At 49.8% G+C, this 20,894-nt stretch overlaps 2 protein-coding genes across 2 annotated transcripts; both read right to left on the reverse strand.

Annotated features, from left to right (window-relative positions):
• Positions 1-328: 328 nt before the first annotated feature.
• TOB2 (transducer of ERBB2, 2) lies at positions 329-9,084 on the reverse strand. The gene is made up of 2 exons (XM_058805028.1): positions 8,862-9,084; positions 329-4,779 (listed from the first exon to the last, which is right to left on the reverse strand). The coding sequence occupies exon 2, from the start codon at positions 4,691-4,693 to the stop codon at positions 3,671-3,673; it is 1,023 nt and encodes a 340-aa protein (XP_058661011.1). The 5' UTR covers positions 4,694-4,779; positions 8,862-9,084; the 3' UTR covers positions 329-3,670.
• A 5,109-nt stretch (positions 9,085-14,193) lies between these two features.
• PHF5A (PHD finger protein 5A) lies at positions 14,194-20,839 on the reverse strand. The gene is made up of 4 exons (XM_058805336.1): positions 20,574-20,839; positions 19,452-19,475; positions 17,866-18,032; positions 14,194-14,876 (listed from the first exon to the last, which is right to left on the reverse strand). Exons 1-4 carry the CDS (start codon positions 20,623-20,625, stop codon positions 14,787-14,789), a joined length of 333 nt encoding a protein of 110 aa, XP_058661319.1. The 5' UTR covers positions 20,626-20,839; the 3' UTR covers positions 14,194-14,786.
• Between the last annotated feature and the right edge of the window lie 55 nt (positions 20,840-20,894).

The following is a 20,894-nucleotide window of genomic DNA, read 5'->3' on the forward strand; positions in this document are numbered from 1 at the left end:
CCCAAAGCACCACACACCAAAGTCTCCCTCCTCCTCCCACTCCAGGGAGCCGAATCACAGCAGGACCAGGGATAGCCAGGCACATCGCCACTTTTTCCTATGTACTGCTATTCTTGGCAGCAGGAGAGGTCACTGAGACAGCTGTCCTGGCCATGTTGCACAATCCTGGGCACCACTGAGCTATTTCTAATGCTGTGAAACCAGGAGCTTGCCTGCAAGGCTGACACTGAGCACCGCTTCATCCAAAGACGGCTGTATCCCTCCTTACCCAAACTAGGCACGTCCGAGGTATTCCCTCTGCACTTAGCACACATCACACGACAAACGGTTATTATATCATGCTTTTAATACAAACTTAAAAAAATCTGGAACAATAGAAACTGTACAGATTTGATCAATCTTTTTGTGGGTTTTTTTTTGTTTGTTTTTAACTAAATCTCTAGACACACCAATATCCCATTCCAAAATATTGCACAACATTCTGAATACAAAACTCTGATTGTATTCCTCCTTCGCTAAAGAAAAGAAAAAAAGAAGGAAAAAAAAAATAAAGAAAAAGACAGCAACCCCCTGGTTCCCCCTCTCAGTAGCCCCCTTCTCCAAAAAAACCCCAAGCAGAGCACACACAGAAACCCTCCACTTGGAGACATACAGACTTCTGTCCTCTTTCACTCCTCTCCCACAAGGCAACTGTCGATTCACTCCTCAGAGAGGGGCGGGAGGAAAGGGAGGCTGAGTGGGGAGAAAGGAATCTTCACCACTTCTTTTTTTTTTTAAAGTTTTTTCCTGAAAAAATATTTTTTCTCTCCTCTTTTTTAAGAAAAAATCTTGAAAAGAAAAAAATTACATTTTTTTACGTTAGAAATATACATATATTATATATACCTCTTACATTTTACAAATGTAGCAAATTATTCAATACAAACAGACATCAACAAAAAGAACATAAACCCATAAAAAATAAAAGTTAAAAAAAAAATCTTCTCTCTTCTCTTCCTAAGAAACCAGGTAAATTAGTGCAGGTTTTTAAAAAATAAAATTGAAGCTGAACGCCTACATCCAAGACTAGAAAAGACCTGAAAAGGCCATTAGTTTCCATTGCTGCCTGATGCTGGAGGAACATTTCTGAAGCACACTTTTTTCCTTTTAAGATGCAAAGAGGTTGGTCCCTCTTCTTTTCCTCCTTCCACTCACACCACTATTTTTAAAGCAGGTATAATACGTGTGGCAGGGCAAAGCAGCATCAAAGCTTCACACACACATAAGCAAGTGGACAGGGGACATCCCCACTTCCTCCCTCCCTCCCTGTGCTGGAGGAGAGCACGCTGTCTCACGGCAGCGGCTTGCAGGTGGCTTTGCCAGATGTGGGGACAGTGGGGGGCAACTGGACCAGGTCCTGCCATCAGGGGCTGAACACCCCTCACAGTCCAGTGCAGCACGTGGGGGGGCACCCAGCAGCACCCTGTTGGGGAGAAGGACTCCGTGGCAGTGGTAGCATCCATTAAAAGCAGTAGGTTCAAAGAAAAGAAAAAAGAGAAACACAACAGCTGGGCCATTCCTCATCAACTTGTCCTAGTCCGGAAACTTGCAGGGTTGAGGTTGTGGGCACCAGCTTTGGGGAAACTGGCTGGGCTCTGCTCTCCTCACCCACCTGCTGCATTGCTCATAGCTCAATAGCAAGCAGCCTGCTTGGGAACCCATGCTGGCACAAGGTCAGGACCGTGCACCCCATCACCCATCGAGGGGACAGGTGGAAACTCTCCTGGGAGAGCTCTGGGCAGAGACAGTCTCCCTGGGACAGCCCATTACCTTCTGCAAATGCTTAGTGGCAACACAACTACAAAAGGGCGGGAGTGCCTCCATCTCAGGGAAGGGAGCAGGAAAAGCACATGGTCAAGCTCATCTCACCTGAAACAAAGATTTCTTGAAAGAGCACATTGACATTGGTTCCACAAGTGCAGGAGGAGTGGATTTCAGACTGTGCTCCAAGAAGCATCATTAAAAGAAAACCAAACCTCAAGTTTGGGAAGCAGCAAAAGCTTATTTTTCATTTAAACTGAGAACTTCAAAAACTGGAATTTCATCATCTCCATCTCTCTCCTCTTCGCACAGTTCCATGCTCACACAGCAGCCTCCAAAGAAACCTCCCTTCCAAACAAAAAAGCCTCCATCCTTCCTGGGCATGAAGCAGTCCTCCTCTGGCTTTCTGTGAAGGTGGGTTTTGGAGTCCTCAACACAGAAGGGATCAAGCTGAACAGCCACTATTGCCTGACTGCCTCACACCATCCTGGAGAAAGGTGCAGAGTCCCATATCCCATCCCTGCTGTGAGGAGGCACCTTACATTCACAGACTGAGACAACCACTTGCCTTTGGAGAGCCCATCCCAGCTCTGCCCTAAGCTTGCTGCTGTCCATGCTGATGTGATCTGGCTGGAATGAGAATTTATGATAGGTGCTTCCTTTTCTCACTGGATCAGCCACCTCCTCATGCTTCTCCAGAAAGGCAAGGGAAGGGATTTAGTCAGGTGCATACCTGGCTGAAAGCATAAACCCTTATGTTACCACTCAAGACAGCAGCTTCAACATCATCCTATCTTCTTGAAAAGTTGTGCTGCCTCACTAACTAAAAAGGAAGGAATTTCCTCTCTGAGACAAGAAGATTAATTCACAGCAGATAATGAGAACTCTGACCTCAAAGGCCACCACAAGTGGATGCTGGCCCCTGCTGCTGGGGAGAACATCTGGGACGTGGGGGAAGGATCCAAGTGGGGTCCAGCTGGTTCAGTGCCACCTCCCCCAAGTCACAAAGAGAGGCAGGTGGTGATTCTACACCACAGGGGCTGTCATCCAGACCGACTGGGCAGCTCCGAGAGAGCACCAAAAAGCCCTCTTGCTCAGGTACACAAAGGTCCAATAACCACAGCCACTAAGCCACTGTGCCCCTGTAGCCACAACTGGAAGTGCAGATGAGGAAGGGAGCAGGAAGAAGCCATTTCACAGTAATGCTCTGCCCTGACTGTGATGTGCTGCAAGATGGTCAAGGAGAAGAGTTAGTGTTTTTCAGCACACAGAACAGCTGATGCCAGCTTGGGCTGGAGCCACAACAGCACAATGGTCTGTGCCCGTGGGCACAGGCGATGTTCTCTGTGTACACAGAAAAAGCAAGCTCACCCACCCATTCTGGCTAGCACGCAACAAGACTGCGTCTGTCCCCACCAACACTGACTCATCCTCTTCTTGTCCCTCCTCCAGCACGGTAGTATGAAGATGACATCCCTACACCCAGGTAGAAGGACCCTGTGTCCAGTGTGGGGCAGGGGGTGGTGCAGGAAATCAGGAGCATTGTGACCTACAGTTGCACCAGTCCTGGGCTGGGGTGGGGGAAGAGGGCACACAAACCAAAAAAAAAAGCCCAAGACTCATTTTAAGGAGTAAAAAAGTGAGTAGGAAAAAAGCACAGGTACTGAGTTAAAAAACAATTCAGTGCTTCAGGAGCGTTACCAGCACAGCGCAACAACACTGAGCTCTCTCTTTTCCCAAAAACCTATATTTGTAAGGTTTTAATATTTTCTGTATATTTCTATTTTTCTTTTCTCTCCCTCTTGTTTGTTTGTTTTGTTCTTGTTTCCCCCCTCCCTCCCTGCCCCAAAATACTCTCCTTCCGTTGTATTCAGTTGGCCAGGACGACGGGCTGGAACGACTGGCTAGGATACTGCATGGCATTCAGGTTGTAGCTGAGTCCTTCCACGAAGGGAGACTTCTCCAAAAAGAGGCTATTGGTGCTGCCACCGAAGACCTGAGCCATATCGAAGGTACCACCCGTGCTGGCGTTGAACTGCGATGCTGGCGGGATGCTGCTGGCCTGGCTCTCACTGGCAACACCATCGAAGAAGAGGCTGCTGGCTCCCGGAGAGGCGCCGCTGTAAACGAACTCCTTGGCATTGGGGGAGAGCTGGGACTGCGGGGCTTGGCTCCCAGCGCTCCCGACGAAGTTCAGAGAGTGCATGGACAGGGAGAGGCCCTTGTGCTTCAGCAGGTTGGTGGTGGGAGACCTGACCATTCTCGGCTGCTGCACAGCCCCTGCTCCACCGCCCCCTCCTCCGGCTCCTCCACCCTTCTTCATCTTGGTCGAGCCGAACTTGGTGGCAGCAAAGGTGGCAGTGGTGAAAGTGATGGGCTGTGCAGAGCGAGGGATGAAGGTGGGGCTGGGTGACTGGCCAAAGGAGGGGGACGGAGAGTTGGACAGCGAGTTGTCCTGGCTGCCGATAGGGACAAATACCTGGGCGTCGGGGTTGAAGCTGCTCTTGATTTCTTTGTCCAGCTCTGTGGCACTGCAGCCCTCACTGTCATCTAGGTAGAGAACCTTAACAGAGCCCTTCTCACCGATCTGGTAGGAAACCTCAAAAGGATCAATCCAGACACTCAGCTCTTCTGGCACATTGGCACGCACATCCTCCACAGCCAGCCCGCTCCGCTTGGCCGCCAGCTCCACCACCGGATCCACCGTCTCCCCTATGTGAACACAGCGATAGCCAGATCCCTTCAGAGGTTTCTCTGGGTACCAGTGACCCTCATATTTCTTCTTCAGCAGGCGCTCTAGCTCCTCACCAAACAGGTCTGCCCGCCTCCGAGGAAGCTTGTTGTACAGGTATGAGATGATGAAGTTAAGAGCAACTTTGATCTCCAGATGCATACTCTCTTCCCAGCAAGCAAGTCAGGGCAGTGTATTAAAAGTGACAAAATGACAGAAACATAGACAAGTTTTGACTCCAAAGAGACCTAGGGAAAGAGAGAAAAGGATGGATGAAGACTAGAGAACACAACTCTCCTCCTGTTGACATAAATAACTGTGCCTTTTCATGAACAAAGCAGAATGAGCCATTTGCACAAATACTAACAAGAAGTAAGGCTCTCTAGGAGAAGCACCACAAATCTACTGATCCTCAAAACAGAGGGATGTTGATAAAGAGAACTCTCCCTGCTCCCCTCAGAAGAAATAAGGGTGTAGCCACTACCCACACGCAAGTACGTACATCACGCTCACCTTGCTGCCAAGCACTGCTGCTGTAACTCAGCAGGCCACTGTCTGCTCTGGCAGCACACCTAACACGCCTCGCCTGCCCTGGCACTCAGCTGCTTCCAGCACGGCTCACCTGCAGCTGCCTCTCCAGAGCACAAGCACAGCACCTGAACAGCCTCGTGACTCGCTCAGCAGCTCTGTGCAGACCTGCTTGTGCTCAGGACAGCAGGGCCGGCCTCTCCTCCGGGAGGCCGGGTGGCTGTGCCGGGCGCCACGTCCTGCTGGCACAAGCGCAGAAGGGACGAGAAGGGACGCGAGGGAGGGCGCCGGGCTCCAGCTGCCAGCCCATGTTTACCATCCCCTTGACTAGCAGGCACATATCTTATTAAGTGTACCCAGTTGAGACTCTGCCTAGCTACAAGCATAAAATCTCAGTTCAAGTCTGCTGGGTGGGGAGAGTGGGACAGTAAATGTATATAAGGTCACAAAATACAAACATACCAACAGCCTGACCAATACAGCTCACATTGCTTATCCCTACACAAAGGGAATATGAGCTCTGCCAGGATCAGATACCTACTTAATAAAAACTGAAATTGCTTGCCAAAGATTGAAGTAATCCTCCCTCCTCTCTCTCTCTGCCTTGTGAGGAGGTCTCTAAAATGGAGAGAGCCTACAAAAGCACAATGCAAAGCCACAACACTCAAGTCTCCCATTATACACAGATTTGCAAACAACGTTTGTCTGGGTACAAAAAACCCAAAACCAGGTAGGTCAGCACTACGCTCTGTCACTCATCCAAGGAAGATGAATCTCACAGATATTTTAAGAGCAAGCACACCTCCAGTAGCCTCCACACCTCTCCAGGGGAAAGAAGAATATCCAGTTTTTAATTGGCGGCTTAGTCAGAGGCTGCTCTGTGTTCAGCTGCCCTCACCTTGCTCAAAGAGACACACTGTGTTCAACCATCTTCCTAAAATGGGCTTTAGGGATATTCTTGTACAGCACTCAGGCCAATGTTTATGATGTGTGACAATTATTGGGGGGTGGGGATAAAGTACAAACACACATAGTTAGCATTCCCCTGAAAAATCCCAGCAGCACAACCAGGTATCCATGCTGGCCTAACTCAGCAGGAGTTAAAAAACTGACCAGACTTGTTTGCTTGGTCTAGTTTAGTAGACAGGAAGAATCAAATAACTTTGAATAAGCCCTCAAATATTTTAAAGCTTAACTGTAAAAGAGGGATGCAGATACTCTGCTTTTTCTGTACTGCTCCACATTCACAGAGGCTTAGCTTTAGGAAGATGGTAACCAGAAACAGATCCCACACCTCTGATCTGCCAACAAGGAGGCCAGTTCTGGAAGGAACCCCCTTTGGGTTTGGCTCAGCAACATAAAAATATACAGGAACAAGGGAGTGGAAAAGAAGTCTTGTCTTTAAAACCAGCTTTAAGGAATTACTGTAATGTAACAAACTTTGGTAGGTCACTGCAACCTGTCCATATCCAACTAAGAACACCAAAGAAATAAGCAACGATGGTTTTTCTAAGAACAGTTAAGAAGCCTTTTTCAGAAGACAAAAGTGTTGGCACAATGACAGAGCCTTTTCTACAAAAATTAAGTATGAAGCAAACCCCTAAAGAGCACACCTAAACCCTAACAAGAGCTTGTATAGACCATAGTACCTCAAGGGAGGATTACACGAGCTCTATAACTTCTTTGGCTTTGAGACGTACAAAAGAGAGGACACCTTGGGATCTCTGCAGGAAGAGAACAGCCAGTTGGTAAGTCTTTTATCTTGTGATAAATTCTAATCCAGATCCAAAATCTATTAAGAGGTCAGATAAGACTGGGAAAGGAACAGTGGCCAAAATTTGTTAACATCCTTATCTGCTATACAAATGTCTCAATATACACTGAAGACCCCAGTTCCTCATCAACTTTTCTGCAGAAAGCTGTGAGGAGGTACAATTATACACAATCTCCTTTTGTCTTTTCTCCAATTTTCCTAAAAAGAGAATACTCTGTACCTTGGTTATGAAAAAGGTAAGTTAATTAGCCTAGTAACACCAACAGCTGTCAAGGTAGAGGCATACAACTGATACCTGCCGAAGGCACAAAAAAGTCACTGGCTTCTCAGGTTGCTGACATGGCAAGATGAGCTCCAGTAGGATCCCCTCAATCTACTGCACTGAAATGTGATAAAATAATTTAAAAAAAAATTGAGAACCCCCAAACCCACTGAAATCTAGCTGAAGCAGCATGGCTCTGAGAGAAGAAACTACCGAGTATCAATTGTAAGCGATATTCTGAGCAGTCTTCTATAAAGGCCAGCATTTTCAAACTAAAGGCTTACTGTACATCGAGGTGCTGGCAGGGAACAAAGAGCTGTTTCTCTGCTCTGCGAGGGAAGGCAAGAGGCCCCTCAGACTCCCGGTTTATCGGTATGCTGAAGGGGAGAGGCCAGACCACCACTTACAACAGAGAAGAGCGAACACGGGAACGATTGCCTCTTCTCCCGTATACACCAACACGGTGGGTGACCTTGCGGGCATCCCCCTTCGACCTCCCGAACGAGGCCCGGCCCTGCCAACAGGCTGGCCGCCGCCTCGGGATTTAGAGACGGCTGTCACGGCGGCCTGCGGTCCCACAGCCGGACACACCCGTCTGGAACGAGAGCGCCCTTCCCAGCACCCCGCCAAGGGCGGCGGAGAGGCTTCCCCCCGCCAGCGGAACGGCCCCGCGGGGACGAGACCCGCCGCCCCTCCGTCCCCGGTAGAGCGGCCATCCCCGGTGCCGGCCGGCCCCGGCACGCCGGGAGCTGTAGTCCGGGCCCCCCCCTCCCCGCCCGCGACCTACTTCTCCCCGGACTGCGGCTCCCGGCGCGCCCCGCGCCCGGCCCGGCGCGTCCCCCGGCGGGGCAGGGCACAAAATTTTCCAGGGCACATGCGCGCTGGGGCCCGCCCGCCCTTCGCGGCGCTGCCCACGGCCGGGAACACGCCCCGCGGCCCGGGACCGCCGGGCAGCCGCCCCCTTCTCCCCTTCCCTTCCCCTCCCTCTCTCTCGGCAGGGATGGGCGGGCGCGTCCCCACTCCGCAGCTGTTCTCCCCCCACGGCTGCGGGACGGAGTCCGGGAGGCCAGAAGCCCAGTAACCTTCTGTCCCTCTCCCCCGCCCCCCGCTGCTTGTCCCCTTCGCCCCAGTGGGGTACGCGAGGTCGCAAACAAGGTTCCCAACAGAGCGGGTCGGATGGATGGGGATATGTCAGCAAGAGCGAGCTCCTAGCCCCGCGCACCCAGCGGGGCATCGCAGATCGGGGTGTCCGGGAGAAATGAGGGGGGGGGCGGCCCAGCCCCGACAGCGCCTTTGTTGTCGCCGGGCTTCTCCCCCTCGGACCTCGTCGTGCACGAAAGGGAACACCCCGGTGACATCCCCCTTTCCCGGGAGCCCAGGGCGCCCACCACCGCCCTCGGGCCCAGCCTGCCTTTTTTGGGGCTGCTTAGGGCTGGGGCTGAGCCGCATCCCGCCCCCCCGCTCCCCCCCCCCCCACCCCCCCCCCGCCCCTCAAACTAGGCTGTGGAGAACAAAATGGTGAACTGGGGCACTGCAAAGCGTCCCCGACCCAGTGACTTTCACCTCCATTCTTCTCCCTTGAAGCCCCATTAATCCCCCCGGGGACCATAGCCGCACAGTGACCCCACGGACGGGTAAATCGCTGTCCCTGGTGGGGAGGGAGACGATGGGCCCCCTCAGGCCGAGCTCACAAAGAGGACGCGCGTTGGAGGGGTCCCAGCCCAAGAGGGGGTGTGGGGGAGGAAAGCAGCCCCGGCCCCACTTACTTCGTTCTCGGATCCAGGGCCGGCGGCTGCTGGCGGCTGTCGCGGGGGCCGAGGGCGCTGCCGGCAGGTCTCGTCTCTGCTTTGCCCCGTCTCGTCCGTCCCCTCCCTCCCTTGTCCCCGACGGCGCGGGGCGGGCCCGGTGCTGTGGTGTGGATGCCGCTGCTGCGCCCCCAGAGCCGCCCGCGCCCTGGCCCCGAGTGAGCCAACTCACGGCAAACTTTCACCCTTAGCAACCTCTCGGCGCACGGATCCGCTCCCGCCCCGCGTGATGCGGCCGCGGGGGGCGGGCCGGGACTACTTCTCCCTCCCGTCGCCGTCCGCAGCGCCCTAGGATGGACGGGGGAGGGGGGGGAGGGAAGGCGTGACGGTGGAGCCCCCTCTGCTACCCCCACCCCCGGCACCGGGAGTATCCCGGATCCGAGCTCAAGGGAAAGAGTGAAGGGGCCGCGGCCTTAGCGGGGATTGACCTGAGAATTTCCCCAAGCGGCTTAGCTTGAGGCGACGGGGGGATGGGAGTGGAATCGAACGGAGCCGGGAGAGACGGGACTGGCCGGCCTGGCCCCCGCGCACCCTGGGTACGGTCAAGCCGCAGCTCAGCGGAAAGGCCAGCCCGGGACTCCCGAAGGGACAATTCTCTGCACACCCCAAGCACGTCTGCGAAGACCCCCGTGGTGGAGCCCCCCGCCCCGCTACAGTGGAGGAGCTCGGGGAGACGTGCCCAAGGCAATCCCGGCTCCCTCCATCGTCGCAAACCCCTCGGGATCCCCGGTGCCCGATGCGGGCGGGGAGCCCGGGGGGCTGCGAGCGCATCCCCCTGGGGAACACCGGGGCAAGGCCAAACCGGGCGGGCTGGTGTCACCGCGGGAGGAACAGGAGCGGCACGGCCACCTCCGCGGCCCCGAGACGGGCACGGAGACCCCGCCCCCGACACGCGCTCCTGCCTCACGAACTATTTTGTCTTCGCACGCCTGTGTCCCTCCGCCTCTAACAGAGCAGGGCCGGCCCCACCGCGGCGGAGACGAGGGACGCGCAAGGTGCGCGAGCGCCGGCCGTGCTAAAAATAACTGCGGCGTGTTAGCAACAGCCTTACCATTGGCTGGCCTGCCCCGGCGGCGCCTTCGGATTGGAGCGCTGCCTCTGCCAGTGAGCCGAAGGGGGTGTGCGCGCCGGGCGCTGCCGGGAGATGTAGTCACCGGGGCGGCCGCGGCCTGCCCCCGTCCCGGCTGCTCCCCCCGCACCGCGGGGCCTTCGCGGGCTCGGGGACACAGACTGCCCTGGGGAAGGACAACCACGGTGACAGCCATCCCTGGGGCCACGGGCCGATGGCCACCACAGGCTGAGTTGCACCACCCCCTGGCAAGCTGAAGGCGCTCTCAGCCAGCCCACAAACGGACCTGCACCCTGTATTTCAAAGCAGACCCATTGCTAGTTCCAGGAAAATAAAGAAAATGCCTACAGGCATCCCCAGGCCGTGTGTGTTACAGTCCAAGGTCACGCCACCTTTCACACACACCACTTGCAAAGGCTGTTTGCTGTCCACACTTAAAGCAACTTTTGACCCAAGTAACACCCCAAACTAGTGGAAGGGACACGGCAAATGGTGTTTCCAGGCTCTCCCAGCCACGTGTCCTGCATCCTCCTCGGTGCTGACACAAGCACAGGGTGACACAGGCATTACCACAGTCCCTGTGCAGTAGGGGTAGCTGGCCTGGCAACCATCCCCAAAGTGCAAAAATACAAAGTTCATCTCTTGTCCTATTTCCACAATAGCCTTCAGCCTTCTTCTGGGTTTGGTTTGTCCTCCTCTCTCATTCAGGAACACTTTACCTCAGGTACTGCCTTTGCCACAGAAGAGCATTTCTTTTGAGCCCAGGCAACACCAAATCCATTAATGTTTCTACCCAGCCACAGCAGCTAGCCCTGCTCATTTTCCCACTGATTACAGAAAAAAAAAAAAAAACCAAGAACTTTTGAAGTTGTTTTATTTTCTGCAGGGAAAGGGGAAAGAGAAGAGGAAGATTTATGAGAGCTATTATGAGCAGCCTTATTTTCGTCACTCCTCTTTTAAAAGGAATTTACTTACAAAAGAACACCTTTGTTTCTTTTTTTTTCTTCAATTATTCCCTTGCCTTGCTGGAAGCAAAATCATACTGTCAGCCAGAGATCAGGAAATTAAAACGACTGAGCTATTTTTAGCATCATTAAGCAAAAAAGGGCAATTACATTTCTAAAATTCTATTATTATTTTAATAAGGTGTTAGCAAGAGGGTGTCACGTATTAGGGCTCTTTAAAATACCTGTGCCTTGACCGTGCTCCTTTAATTATGGCGTCGCCCTTGCACGCATGCAGGCAGAGGAATTCTGTCACAGGATCTGCTCCTGCATTCTCAGCCATTTGGCTATTAAGTCAAAGCAAAGCTCCCCTGTCACGTGGACATGGGCAGGGGAACAACTGCCGAGCCACTGGGACAGAGCTCGTTTGGTTGGGTTATTTAATGCCAAGGAAGGGGAGTCAGGTTATAATTGGACATAATTAATATCGCAATACCCTGAATCCTCTGTACGTTCAATTCACATGACAACCCCAAGGAAATGAAAAATTCTTTCCTGCTATTGAAAGAGGCAAACATCTCCAGCTGATGCCTGTAATGAGAAAATAACAGCTTCTGTGCAGATAAGGTTTCAGAAGTGAGATTTTGTCCATGCATCTCCCACAGGAAAAGCTCACAGGCAGATTCAAAACCTCCACCTATCTTTTCTTTTTGCTTTACCTCTTTTTAAAGAGAAGTAATGCTTGGGGCTCAAGGGCTTTGTCTAGGTGGTTCAAGGAAGTGGATGTGTGTTACAGAGCTATTTGCTGAGCTCAGCTGTAGTTGTGGCTGGCAGTTGGTCTGAAGGGGTGTGTAACAGGGAACACCTACATTTCAGAACACAGCAATGCCTTGTTAGTACTGGCAACAGAGGCCAATTTCTTAATAGGCCAAGAGGTCCTACGTTCTCTCCTTCAATGTAAATATTTAAAATTCAAGGAGCTTTTTTTTTTTTAACTTGTTATGCAACATTTTAATAAAAAAAGAAAAAAATAACACTACCTAGAAAAGTAACAGCAGGAAGATACATTTAGCTCCAAGCATTGGGATTTGAAGACAGCACCACGGGGGTTCAGCTGCCACGTCGACAAAGCTGTCCCTGTCTCTCCCACCCTTCCCTGCTGTTGCCACGCAAGTACTTTGCAGCTGGCAGTCAAGGAGCCCCTGAATATGGCTGCATAAAACTCCATGGAGGGATGAAGCCCTTCCAAAGCTTGGCCTGCACACAGCAGCAGGACATCTTGTCTCATTTTTTCCCTGCGGGGAAGCTCGCCCTTTTAGCCTGTGCTCTGGTCTCCAGTACTGCAAGGCAATCTCCTTCTCCTGGACAAATACTTTAAAATCTATTTAGGTGAAAAATAATGTACTTTTATAGAGGGCCTGCCTAGGTATCATCTACTGGTGCACAGAAATCATTACCAAGCAAGGAAGGTCATGTTTTTCTGGGCTACACAAATGTGTCCATTACCCTTGTCTGAATTAGCAGCTTCAGGGCAATGTCCCATCCATGCTCTGAAAGTACCAGAAAGGCAGTGGCACTGAACTGATCCGAGCACCAGCAGCATTTGGCATGCTCCCCAGAGCTGTCTGAGCAAACAAGGCAAAGGGGAAAAAGCCTGTCCCTCCCTCTCTCCACCTGCCCAGTGACTCAGAACAACTAGAAATGGCAGCTTAACTCTCAGAACACAGACCAATATATCCAGCAGTCAGCGTGAGGGCATCGGGAGTGCCAAGAAAGTGAGTATGTTCAGCTGTTTTGGGCGATGGGGGAAGGGATGGGAACACTCGTACCTCTACAGCAAGCCCTGCCTGGCTGATCCTGCTAAATGATTAGGACCAGGAGTGCTCTAAAATTAGCTCACTAGGGTGTATTGGTTCTGAGACAAAAAATAATTCCTTACTTCATTTCCCTCTACTTTTACTGAAAAACTTTGTCATCTTTCAAATTTCTGGGAAAGAAAATAAGTGCGTACAAACCTTCTGCATTCCTAGTGAGATAATATGGGCGGCCTGACTGAGGGTAAGTGATAAATTCTGGTTGAAGTGATAAAGTTCCAGGTACAACAAATCTGCATGTCATGGCCAGCTTTTAAAGAAACACAGAATTTAAAATGGCCAACAACAGGTCTGACATGGGCTTCCTGGTCTGCAGAGGCAGTTGCTTATTCCCATAGAACTGCTTTGGGAGAATAGGTTTGCTGTAACCAATGAGCTAGATTGCTCTGAACATCATGGCAAATGGCATCCATCAGAAACTGTGTAGGGAAAAAGACATACTGATATTCTCAGAACTACAAAAAGCTTGGAAGAGAAAACTGACAGAATTAATAGCTGGGGGCTGGAGAGGGAGGAGCAGCTGAGATAGCTGTAGGGCCAGTGACAGCTACAGCCAGCTGCAGCAGGGAAAAATTACTTTTGAGGAGAGGATAATCACAACTTGTGTGCTTTTCACTTTTATCCAAATGGTTGGAGCAGGTAGAAGAGGTATTTAAGCCAAGGAGTAGTTAGAGGAATTGGTACTAGCCTCAAGGGAATAGCTGAAATCCTGGAAGGGGCACAAAACGAAAAAAGGTTTGGGGGCTCTGCACTCCAAAACTGCACAAAGACAACTATGTTAGTGTAGCACACGCTCTGCTCAGACTGCAAGTGCTTGAAGGACTGCAGGGCATGCTGAGCCAGGGCCCTGCTTTAAAAATCTGAGGAGTACAGACCCGTGGGGAACTCGGTTCCGCCTCTGCACAAAGGCCCTGTTCCCAGATCTTTGCTGAGCCAACAGAGTGCTTTTAGCCTCTCCTGGTATTTGACTAACAAGCAGCCTCTGGTTTCCAGCACACACACGGCCAATAGCCCAGAACACAATGGTTGGTTTCCCATTACAGCAGGGAAGGCTTTAACTTATTCACAAGAACAGGATAGCCAGTCAAATAGCTTAGTAGGGTTAGAAAGGGATTGGATGTTTGCATGGTGAAACAACATCCACGGCTGTATTAGCCGGGATAAGGGTTACAAGCTCAGCGATCCTCATGCTACAGGACAAAATGATCAGTGGCTGGGATCACAGGCAGACAAAAGCAACAGCCGTTCCCTGAAGCTCCTTGTGGCAAGGTCACGTGGCCATAAGCAGAAACCAGATAACCCATTGTGAAGTGCTAGCTGGGCTAATCCTCTGTGTCCCCAGCAAGCTCCAGAGAGGCTAGGCACGGAATGAACCAAATAGAAATCCTTGTTGTACCAAAAATAAAAACCCGAAAGGAAAAGCTTTATTGGTATGCATCCTACAGGAATGGTTACAAGAAATGGCCTTGGATTTATCTGTCAAAGAAAACATGGAACAGCTGTGCTCTCCCTAGGAAGGTACCAGACAAGAGCAGATTCCTTACAAAACAGGGCAGCATGGAAATATACCAGAGGAAGGGAGGAGGGGAGCGGATTGGTGTTTCAACACTGATGGATGGGGCAATTTCAAAAAATTGAGAGGAGGCCCAGTAAGAAGAGCCTCAAGGTGTTTCTCCACACTAAAAACAGCACTTTCCATTTTTACATGGCTCCTTCTATGCATAAGTGCTTGCCCACTCTGCTTTGTATAGAGCTGGGGCAACTACTAGCAGAGCTTCTGCAAAGGAAAGAGACAGTAATCTTCATTTGCCCTCTCATTACTGGTTCTCATCAGGTTTCAGTCCCCACTCAGTGTGTTATTTCTCCAACCCTAAGTATATTACTGAATTTGTATTGCTTTAGAAAAAAATAATCAACAAGTTTTCAATAAGAGTGAAGTCCAGAGATGTTCCAAGGCCCTCTTGCCAACCCAACAGGAGGTAGCCACGTACGAATAGGATCACCTCTTCTTGAAGCCATACTTTTTCCTTTCATAGAAAAGATCTGTCTTGGAACTGCCCAGGTTGACAATCTTAGGGCAACCATCTCTCTGTAAGAAAAGAAAATGCAAGTTAGGAAATGAGCAAACACAGAACAACATCATAGCTGTGGCAGATTCTCAGTTCCCACACTACTTGCCCTGTCCTCAACACATTTCAAACACCTGTACAAAGTGCTCTCCAGTGCTGGTTACCAGTAAGATAGTGCAACAGAGAAGAGCATGGATGTCTCTTCAGCATTACTGCAGGACATGGTCTCCCTCAGGGCCAAAATGGAAAACAGCTCATATAACATCAGCCATTTCATGAAAAGGGTGCGCTGTGCCACGAGACTTGATTCTTTCTAAATCAGGATATGCAGGACTTCTAGGGCCCAGAGGAGTAACCTTTCCCCTCCTTAGCAAAGAAGAATCTTGAGGCTCTAGATGTCACCAAGCCATTCTTGTGTTCAGGAACCCCTCAGCAGTGACAGCAGAACTGAATCTTAGATTTCTTGTATCCTGGATTGATTACTGCAGAGGCTGTAGGGTCAGCTACCCACAGCAGCTACATAAGTAAGTTCTTGTACCTGAATTCCAGCAGATGGTGAAAAAAAAGCCTTGAGAAAAGCAAGGGGAGTAGGGGAGAGGTGTGGTTGCAAAACCAAATCAGAAATGCCTTCTTGGTATACCTGGGAAAATTTGCCCGTGGGCCACCTGAGTCCAGCACCTGCATAATTCTTTAGGGCAAAACATTATGGCTGCCCACAGCAGTTGTGAGGGACCCAGCAGGCAAAGGAACATGTGTCCTGGGCTGAAGAGCAAGCCTGAGTGCTTCAGATTTAGAAAGCCCCTGGGCAGATGTCAGATGCTGTAGAATCTGCACCCAAGCTGCCTGGCTCCCATGCCAGAGATGCAATCTGGTGGGGAAGATCTGCATGATGGGAATAACAGGAGAGGTGGGGAACAGAAATCATCCCTCCCCCATCCACCTGCCATGACCCATTTCTAGCTACTGTCCCCTTATTTCATTTTGAACCTCAATAGTAGGACTCTTTCAAGACTTCCTCCCACAATCCATGGAGTCTGTTCAAATCTTGACAGCCTTATTGCAGGGCTCTGTTCATTCCTCCACCTCCTCCTAAGGACACAGCTCATGAGCACCCTCCTTTCTCCAAGAAAAGGTTACTATTTGCAACTCACTGATGTCCTGGGTGACAAGGTGGGATTCAGGCCTTTACCCACAGATCAAAGTGGGCTGAAACAATACTTCATTCCTTCCTGCACCAGAACAAATGAACCAAGAGTAACCAGGTCCTTTGCTTTGTGCCCAATGGCAGTCTATCTCTGCCATCCATTTTATTTGCTTTCTTGCTTCACTATTTTTTCCAGTCTTTCTCTGAGGATGATGAAAATGCTGTAGCTGAAGCCTTGGACTGTTGAAGCTTCAGGTACAGAGCTCTGCCCATCTGGTTTTCTTATTCACATCAGCACCAGATACCATAATTGTGACAGGCAGCAGCACACTTCATTTTTTCTCCTTCTGGGCTCCCTATGCTTGTACAAGCATTCTTCAATCCTGCAACAAATCATGCCAAATCTGCTGTTTCAGATCTGCAACTTCACATATGCAATAATATGTAACATCTGAGTTTTCTGCTACAGAGCAACTTTCTTCACTCACAGCAGCATTCACCCAGGTGTCACCCAGGTCACCCCAGACCTGTTATTCTTTTCTAACTCCAGACCTGTTATTTTTCTCTAGCTCTATGTTTTCTACAGTCCTCCTTGACAGAGCAGCTGGTTATTTCACACCTGAATCAAACATAAGATACAGGTAATCTTAGGTTATGAAAAACACTTGTTGGGAATCCCTAAGAATCGATAAAACCAAGCCTATTTTGCTCATGACTTATAAAGCCAGGCATCTTCATTCCAAAGGCAAGTGAACAAAATTACCATTTCTCACAGCATTTATAACGTAGGAGGCAGCACCCCCATCAAAGCACTTATATCCATATTTGGATCCAGAGAAAGATTATGGTCCTGTTAGATCTAATGACTAAACTCAAAGGAGGACCTGCTCCTGTTCTGGATTTGGCTGCAGGTCTCTAGAGAAAACAGGCACTAGAGAGAGTTAAAGCAGCAACTCACTCAGCTGAGGACACTCCTGTAAATCACTCTGAACCACTCTCTCAGCACGTTCTTCACAGTCATTAGGGCGTGTAGGAAATGACATTTGCAGAGCACCAAACAACTTTTAACACTCTCACAGCTACCAGGCCTATATTCTGGGATAGCAGAACTGTAAGCATCATGTTCTTGTTCTCCTGTAAGGTCTTTCTAATGCTTTGTTGCAATTAATGTTCTGCACCCATCGTGTTGGATTATTAACAAAAGCCTTACAAGGGGTGAACAGCTGCCTCATTTCCCACATGCAATGGCTTTCAGCACAATATTGTAAAAAGACGATAGCTCTGGCTATAGACAAAAGGGATCATTATACCAAAATGCATTAGCAGAAAGAGAAATATCTACAGATAATAATACAGACAATTCCAGAACAGAGTAAGAGAATATAAATTGTATTCCACTGAAATTATACAAGAAGCATCAAACTTGTGAAACACAATTACCACACTAAGGACCAACTTTACCTTGTTATTCAAAGGAAAACAAAGGTTTTGATTCCACAGGCCTCATAGTACCATATGTACTCTTAATCAGTGGCTCATAGTGGACTTTAGGGAGGAGCTGCTTCTGCCACAGCCTTGCAGTGTCTGCAATATTTCTGACCCTGGTGAAACCTAGGCTGGAGCTGTACTAAGATAACAACCTGAAGTGGTAACAAGCAGTGTGTGGAGGAAATGAACTGTGAGTCAGAGATCCTTAGAATGAAGAGAGTTACAATACCTCAAAATGCTTTGCTAACACAGAGACCTATCAACAGGGGAATAAAGGTTTCAGACAAACAAGAGCAAATCATCCCAGCACTAATTTCAGCAGCTCCAAGCCCCTTAAAGGGAAGCATGACTACCATGTAGCAGGGATGGCAACTTACATCCTTCTCCTGGATGGTGCACTCCTTGCAGTAGTAGGCGTCGGACACGCCGGGCCCCCCGCAGATGACGCAGCGGCCCTGGTAGGAGCCGTAGTTGCACTCGTCACAGATGCGCACCAGGGTGCAGGGCCGCACGTAGGAGTCACAGATCACACACTTGCCATCACCTGCGGGCACAGCACAGCCTTTGCTCACACAGGGTCCTTTCTGCCACCCCACACCACAGCAAAAGCTTCCTGGTCAAATAACTTCCCTGTACACTCAAAGACAATACAGCAGAACTGCAGAAAAGTGCCTTGCGGGCACAGGGCACAACTTGGTATTGCACACAGACTTGACAGGAACAAGAGCTGTGGCCTGCAATATTTGAGGGTTTTTTTAAATTTAGTCATTCATTCACAGTCAGAGAAGAAACCCAAAATTACTTGGGTAACTACTTTGTGTTTAGCCAAGACTTGCTTAGATCGTACCACTATTTTTACTCTAGAACTTTTCCTGACTTATTCATTTGCAAAAGAAAAAAAGCCACACTGACAGGACTAGAGTCCTTACCTACACAGAAGCAGCAGTGTAAGCTTCTCCCACAGTGCCACATCAACAAAAGTCTGGAGTTACTATGCTCAAAGAGATAAGAGACTGTACTCATGGTCCCTTTAATCCTTCATCTGTGACAAGGCCAAAGGAAGGGCAAAGTGGCATAAGCAGCCATTTCACGAAAGTTGCTCTTGCGCTCTCACAAGGAACCGAGTGAAATTCCAGTACTGATATCAAACAGGCAAGGAGCCATCAGATGCCAGGGACAGATTCTGCTGAGCTGGACCTTAACCAAAACACTGACCTATGGATAAAAGGCTTCATATCCTATTACCAGTTCCCAAGGTATCTAATCCTGACTCCCACAACAGCTTGCCTAACCTGCTCTTAAATCTCTGGTGTGACAGCCCTCAGCTACTACCAATGAGAATCTGTTTCACTGTCAGGTGCTCTTGAAAATGATCTTCTTGCTTCAGACTGTAGTTCTCCCACTTTGCTTATTCTCACACTGTTTTCGAGTCACAAACTACTCACCTCATTTGTTCTGTTCCCCTACATGTTTTAACAACAGATCACAAGGATCTAACAACAGATCACACTCTTTCTCCCCTTTCACAGCTAATCACTGGATTCCTTGGGTGTTTTTCCTGCTCTAACTTTAGATGTTTGCCCTCCATTTCTTCTTCTCCCAGATGCTAACGGGAACCTTTCTTGCAGTATGATGAAGCCAAAACCCAAAAATGCATTTTCCCCCTGCTTTAAAATGATCAGTATGATATTTTGGTATTGCAGATTCAAGGATCCAGTGAAGCAGGCACTGTAGCTTCAGCCACTAGAAATGCTATCAGCAGGTACTCTGGGACTGCCGAGCTTGCAACTTTTTAAGTATTCCTTGAGCTACACTTGCAATGTCAAGGTAATTGCTCCCTTCTCAAAGAGTGACATTAAGTTTGGGGTCAAAGCAAAATTAGATTCCAGCCTTCAAACCCAAACTGCATGCTCTAACCACAACACCACCCTCTCAAGCAAATAAATGTGGATACTATACTTACATTTTTCACAGAGTCTTCCAATTGCTGGGGAAAAAAAAAAGAAAAAAATATTTGAGGCAGGAGAAAAATCCAAGTAAGTACAAGCTTGAATATCAAATAATTATCTTCTGCAATGAGCAGTCCTTAAAAAATTAAAGGTTAAACTACAGAAACAGTTAGAGCATAAATACAAACATTCATGATAAACAATATGTATCCTCCTGGAGAGATTTATCAGGACCAAAGATGCACTACGAATGCGCAATGACACCCCCTTGCAGTAAGAACACCCACATTCATCATTCATTTCAAACACAGCCAGTGTGTCTGACTGAAGGAAATTATGTACGTGAGTCTTGGCACAGCCTTTATGCTGGTTTTAGTGGGGGAAAAAGCCAAAATCAAGTGTTTGCTTAAAGCAGTCCAAATACCTTCTTTGCTTTAGAACATGAAGGTAGTTAAATGTGTCTTAGAAGTCTTGTCGCTTCTCTGGGACATTCACAACAATAATGTTAGAAACTTGGATAAATGTAATAAATATTGACTTTCAAAGACTAGATATACACATCCACAAAGACTAAATATTGATTTGTCTGAAGTCTGAGAGAGAAGAGATTTGCCAGGACACGACTTTTCAACACAGACAGATGGTGAGAAGCACTGATTATTCTGAAAAGAGATTTACTATGGACAGTGCAGTTGAATGCTTTGCCTTTATGGATTTTACAGAAAGCTGCTCGTTAAATTTGCTTTTCCAAGGAGTGACAAAAACCTGGAAGGGATACCTCAACTTCTAATCTCGTCTAAGAGTTCTCTGAACCCCGACCCAAGATGCGACAGGGGTAAATCCCGTTATCTGTATTACAGGAATAACCCGGAAGATAATTTTTGCCTCGCGGTCACAAAGATGCTTCCAAATGCTGCTGGATCCATAACGCACGGGGGGAAAAAAAGGGAAATAAAAGGAAAACAAAAGAGGGAAGGAGGGAGGGCGGAGCGGGTGGCGCGCGCCGCCGCTCCCGCGCCTCAGCCGGGCCCGAGGGCCGCGCGCGGGCCCCACGGCCGGTACGGCGCGCGCCTCCCGCCCGCCCCGCGGCGGGAAAGGGGCGAAGGGAACCCCCGTCCTCTTCCCCGGGCACCCACCGACGCCCGCCTGCTTGCGGCAGAAGATGAGGTCCGGGTGGTGCTTGGCCATGGCGAGGCGACACCCGCCCGGCGCTGCTGCTGCTGCGGGCCCGCGGAGCCCTCAGCGCCGCGCCGCCCCCGGGTCCTGACCGGGGTGAGAGCGGCGCCTGCCAAAGCGCCTCCCCCGAGCGGGAAAACGCCGAGGGATGCCGAGATAAACTCTCCCCCTAAATCCACCCCTTCTCTAGCCTTCCCCGGCCCAGAGGAGCCCCTCGTGGCAGCACAGGACCCTCTCCTGTCGCGGGTGTCTCCCTGCCAGGACCCGCGCGGCCACGCCCC

Source organism: Ammospiza caudacuta, chromosome 5, assembly GCF_027887145.1.
Source record: "Ammospiza caudacuta isolate bAmmCau1 chromosome 5, bAmmCau1.pri, whole genome shotgun sequence".
NCBI classification, from domain to species: domain Eukaryota; kingdom Metazoa; phylum Chordata; class Aves; order Passeriformes; family Passerellidae; genus Ammospiza; species Ammospiza caudacuta.

Excerpts from the sequence above, each read along its gene's own strand:
- TOB2 (XM_058805028.1), bottom strand. The coding sequence starts at position 4,693 with ATGCATCTGGAGATCAAAGTTGCTCTTAACTTCATCATCTCATACCTG.
- PHF5A (XM_058805336.1), bottom strand. The coding sequence starts at position 20,625 with ATGGCCAAGCACCACCCGGACCTCATCTTCTGCCGCAAGCAGGCGGGC. Across the intron at positions 18,033-19,451 it reads TGGAAGACTCTGTGAAAAAT|GTGATGGCAAGTGTGTGATC; the intron begins GTAAGTATAGTA and ends CTGTGCCCGCAG. Across the intron at positions 14,877-17,865 it reads GCACCATCCAGGAGAAGGAT|AGAGATGGTTGCCCTAAGAT; the intron begins GTAAGTTGCCAT and ends CTTTTCTTACAG.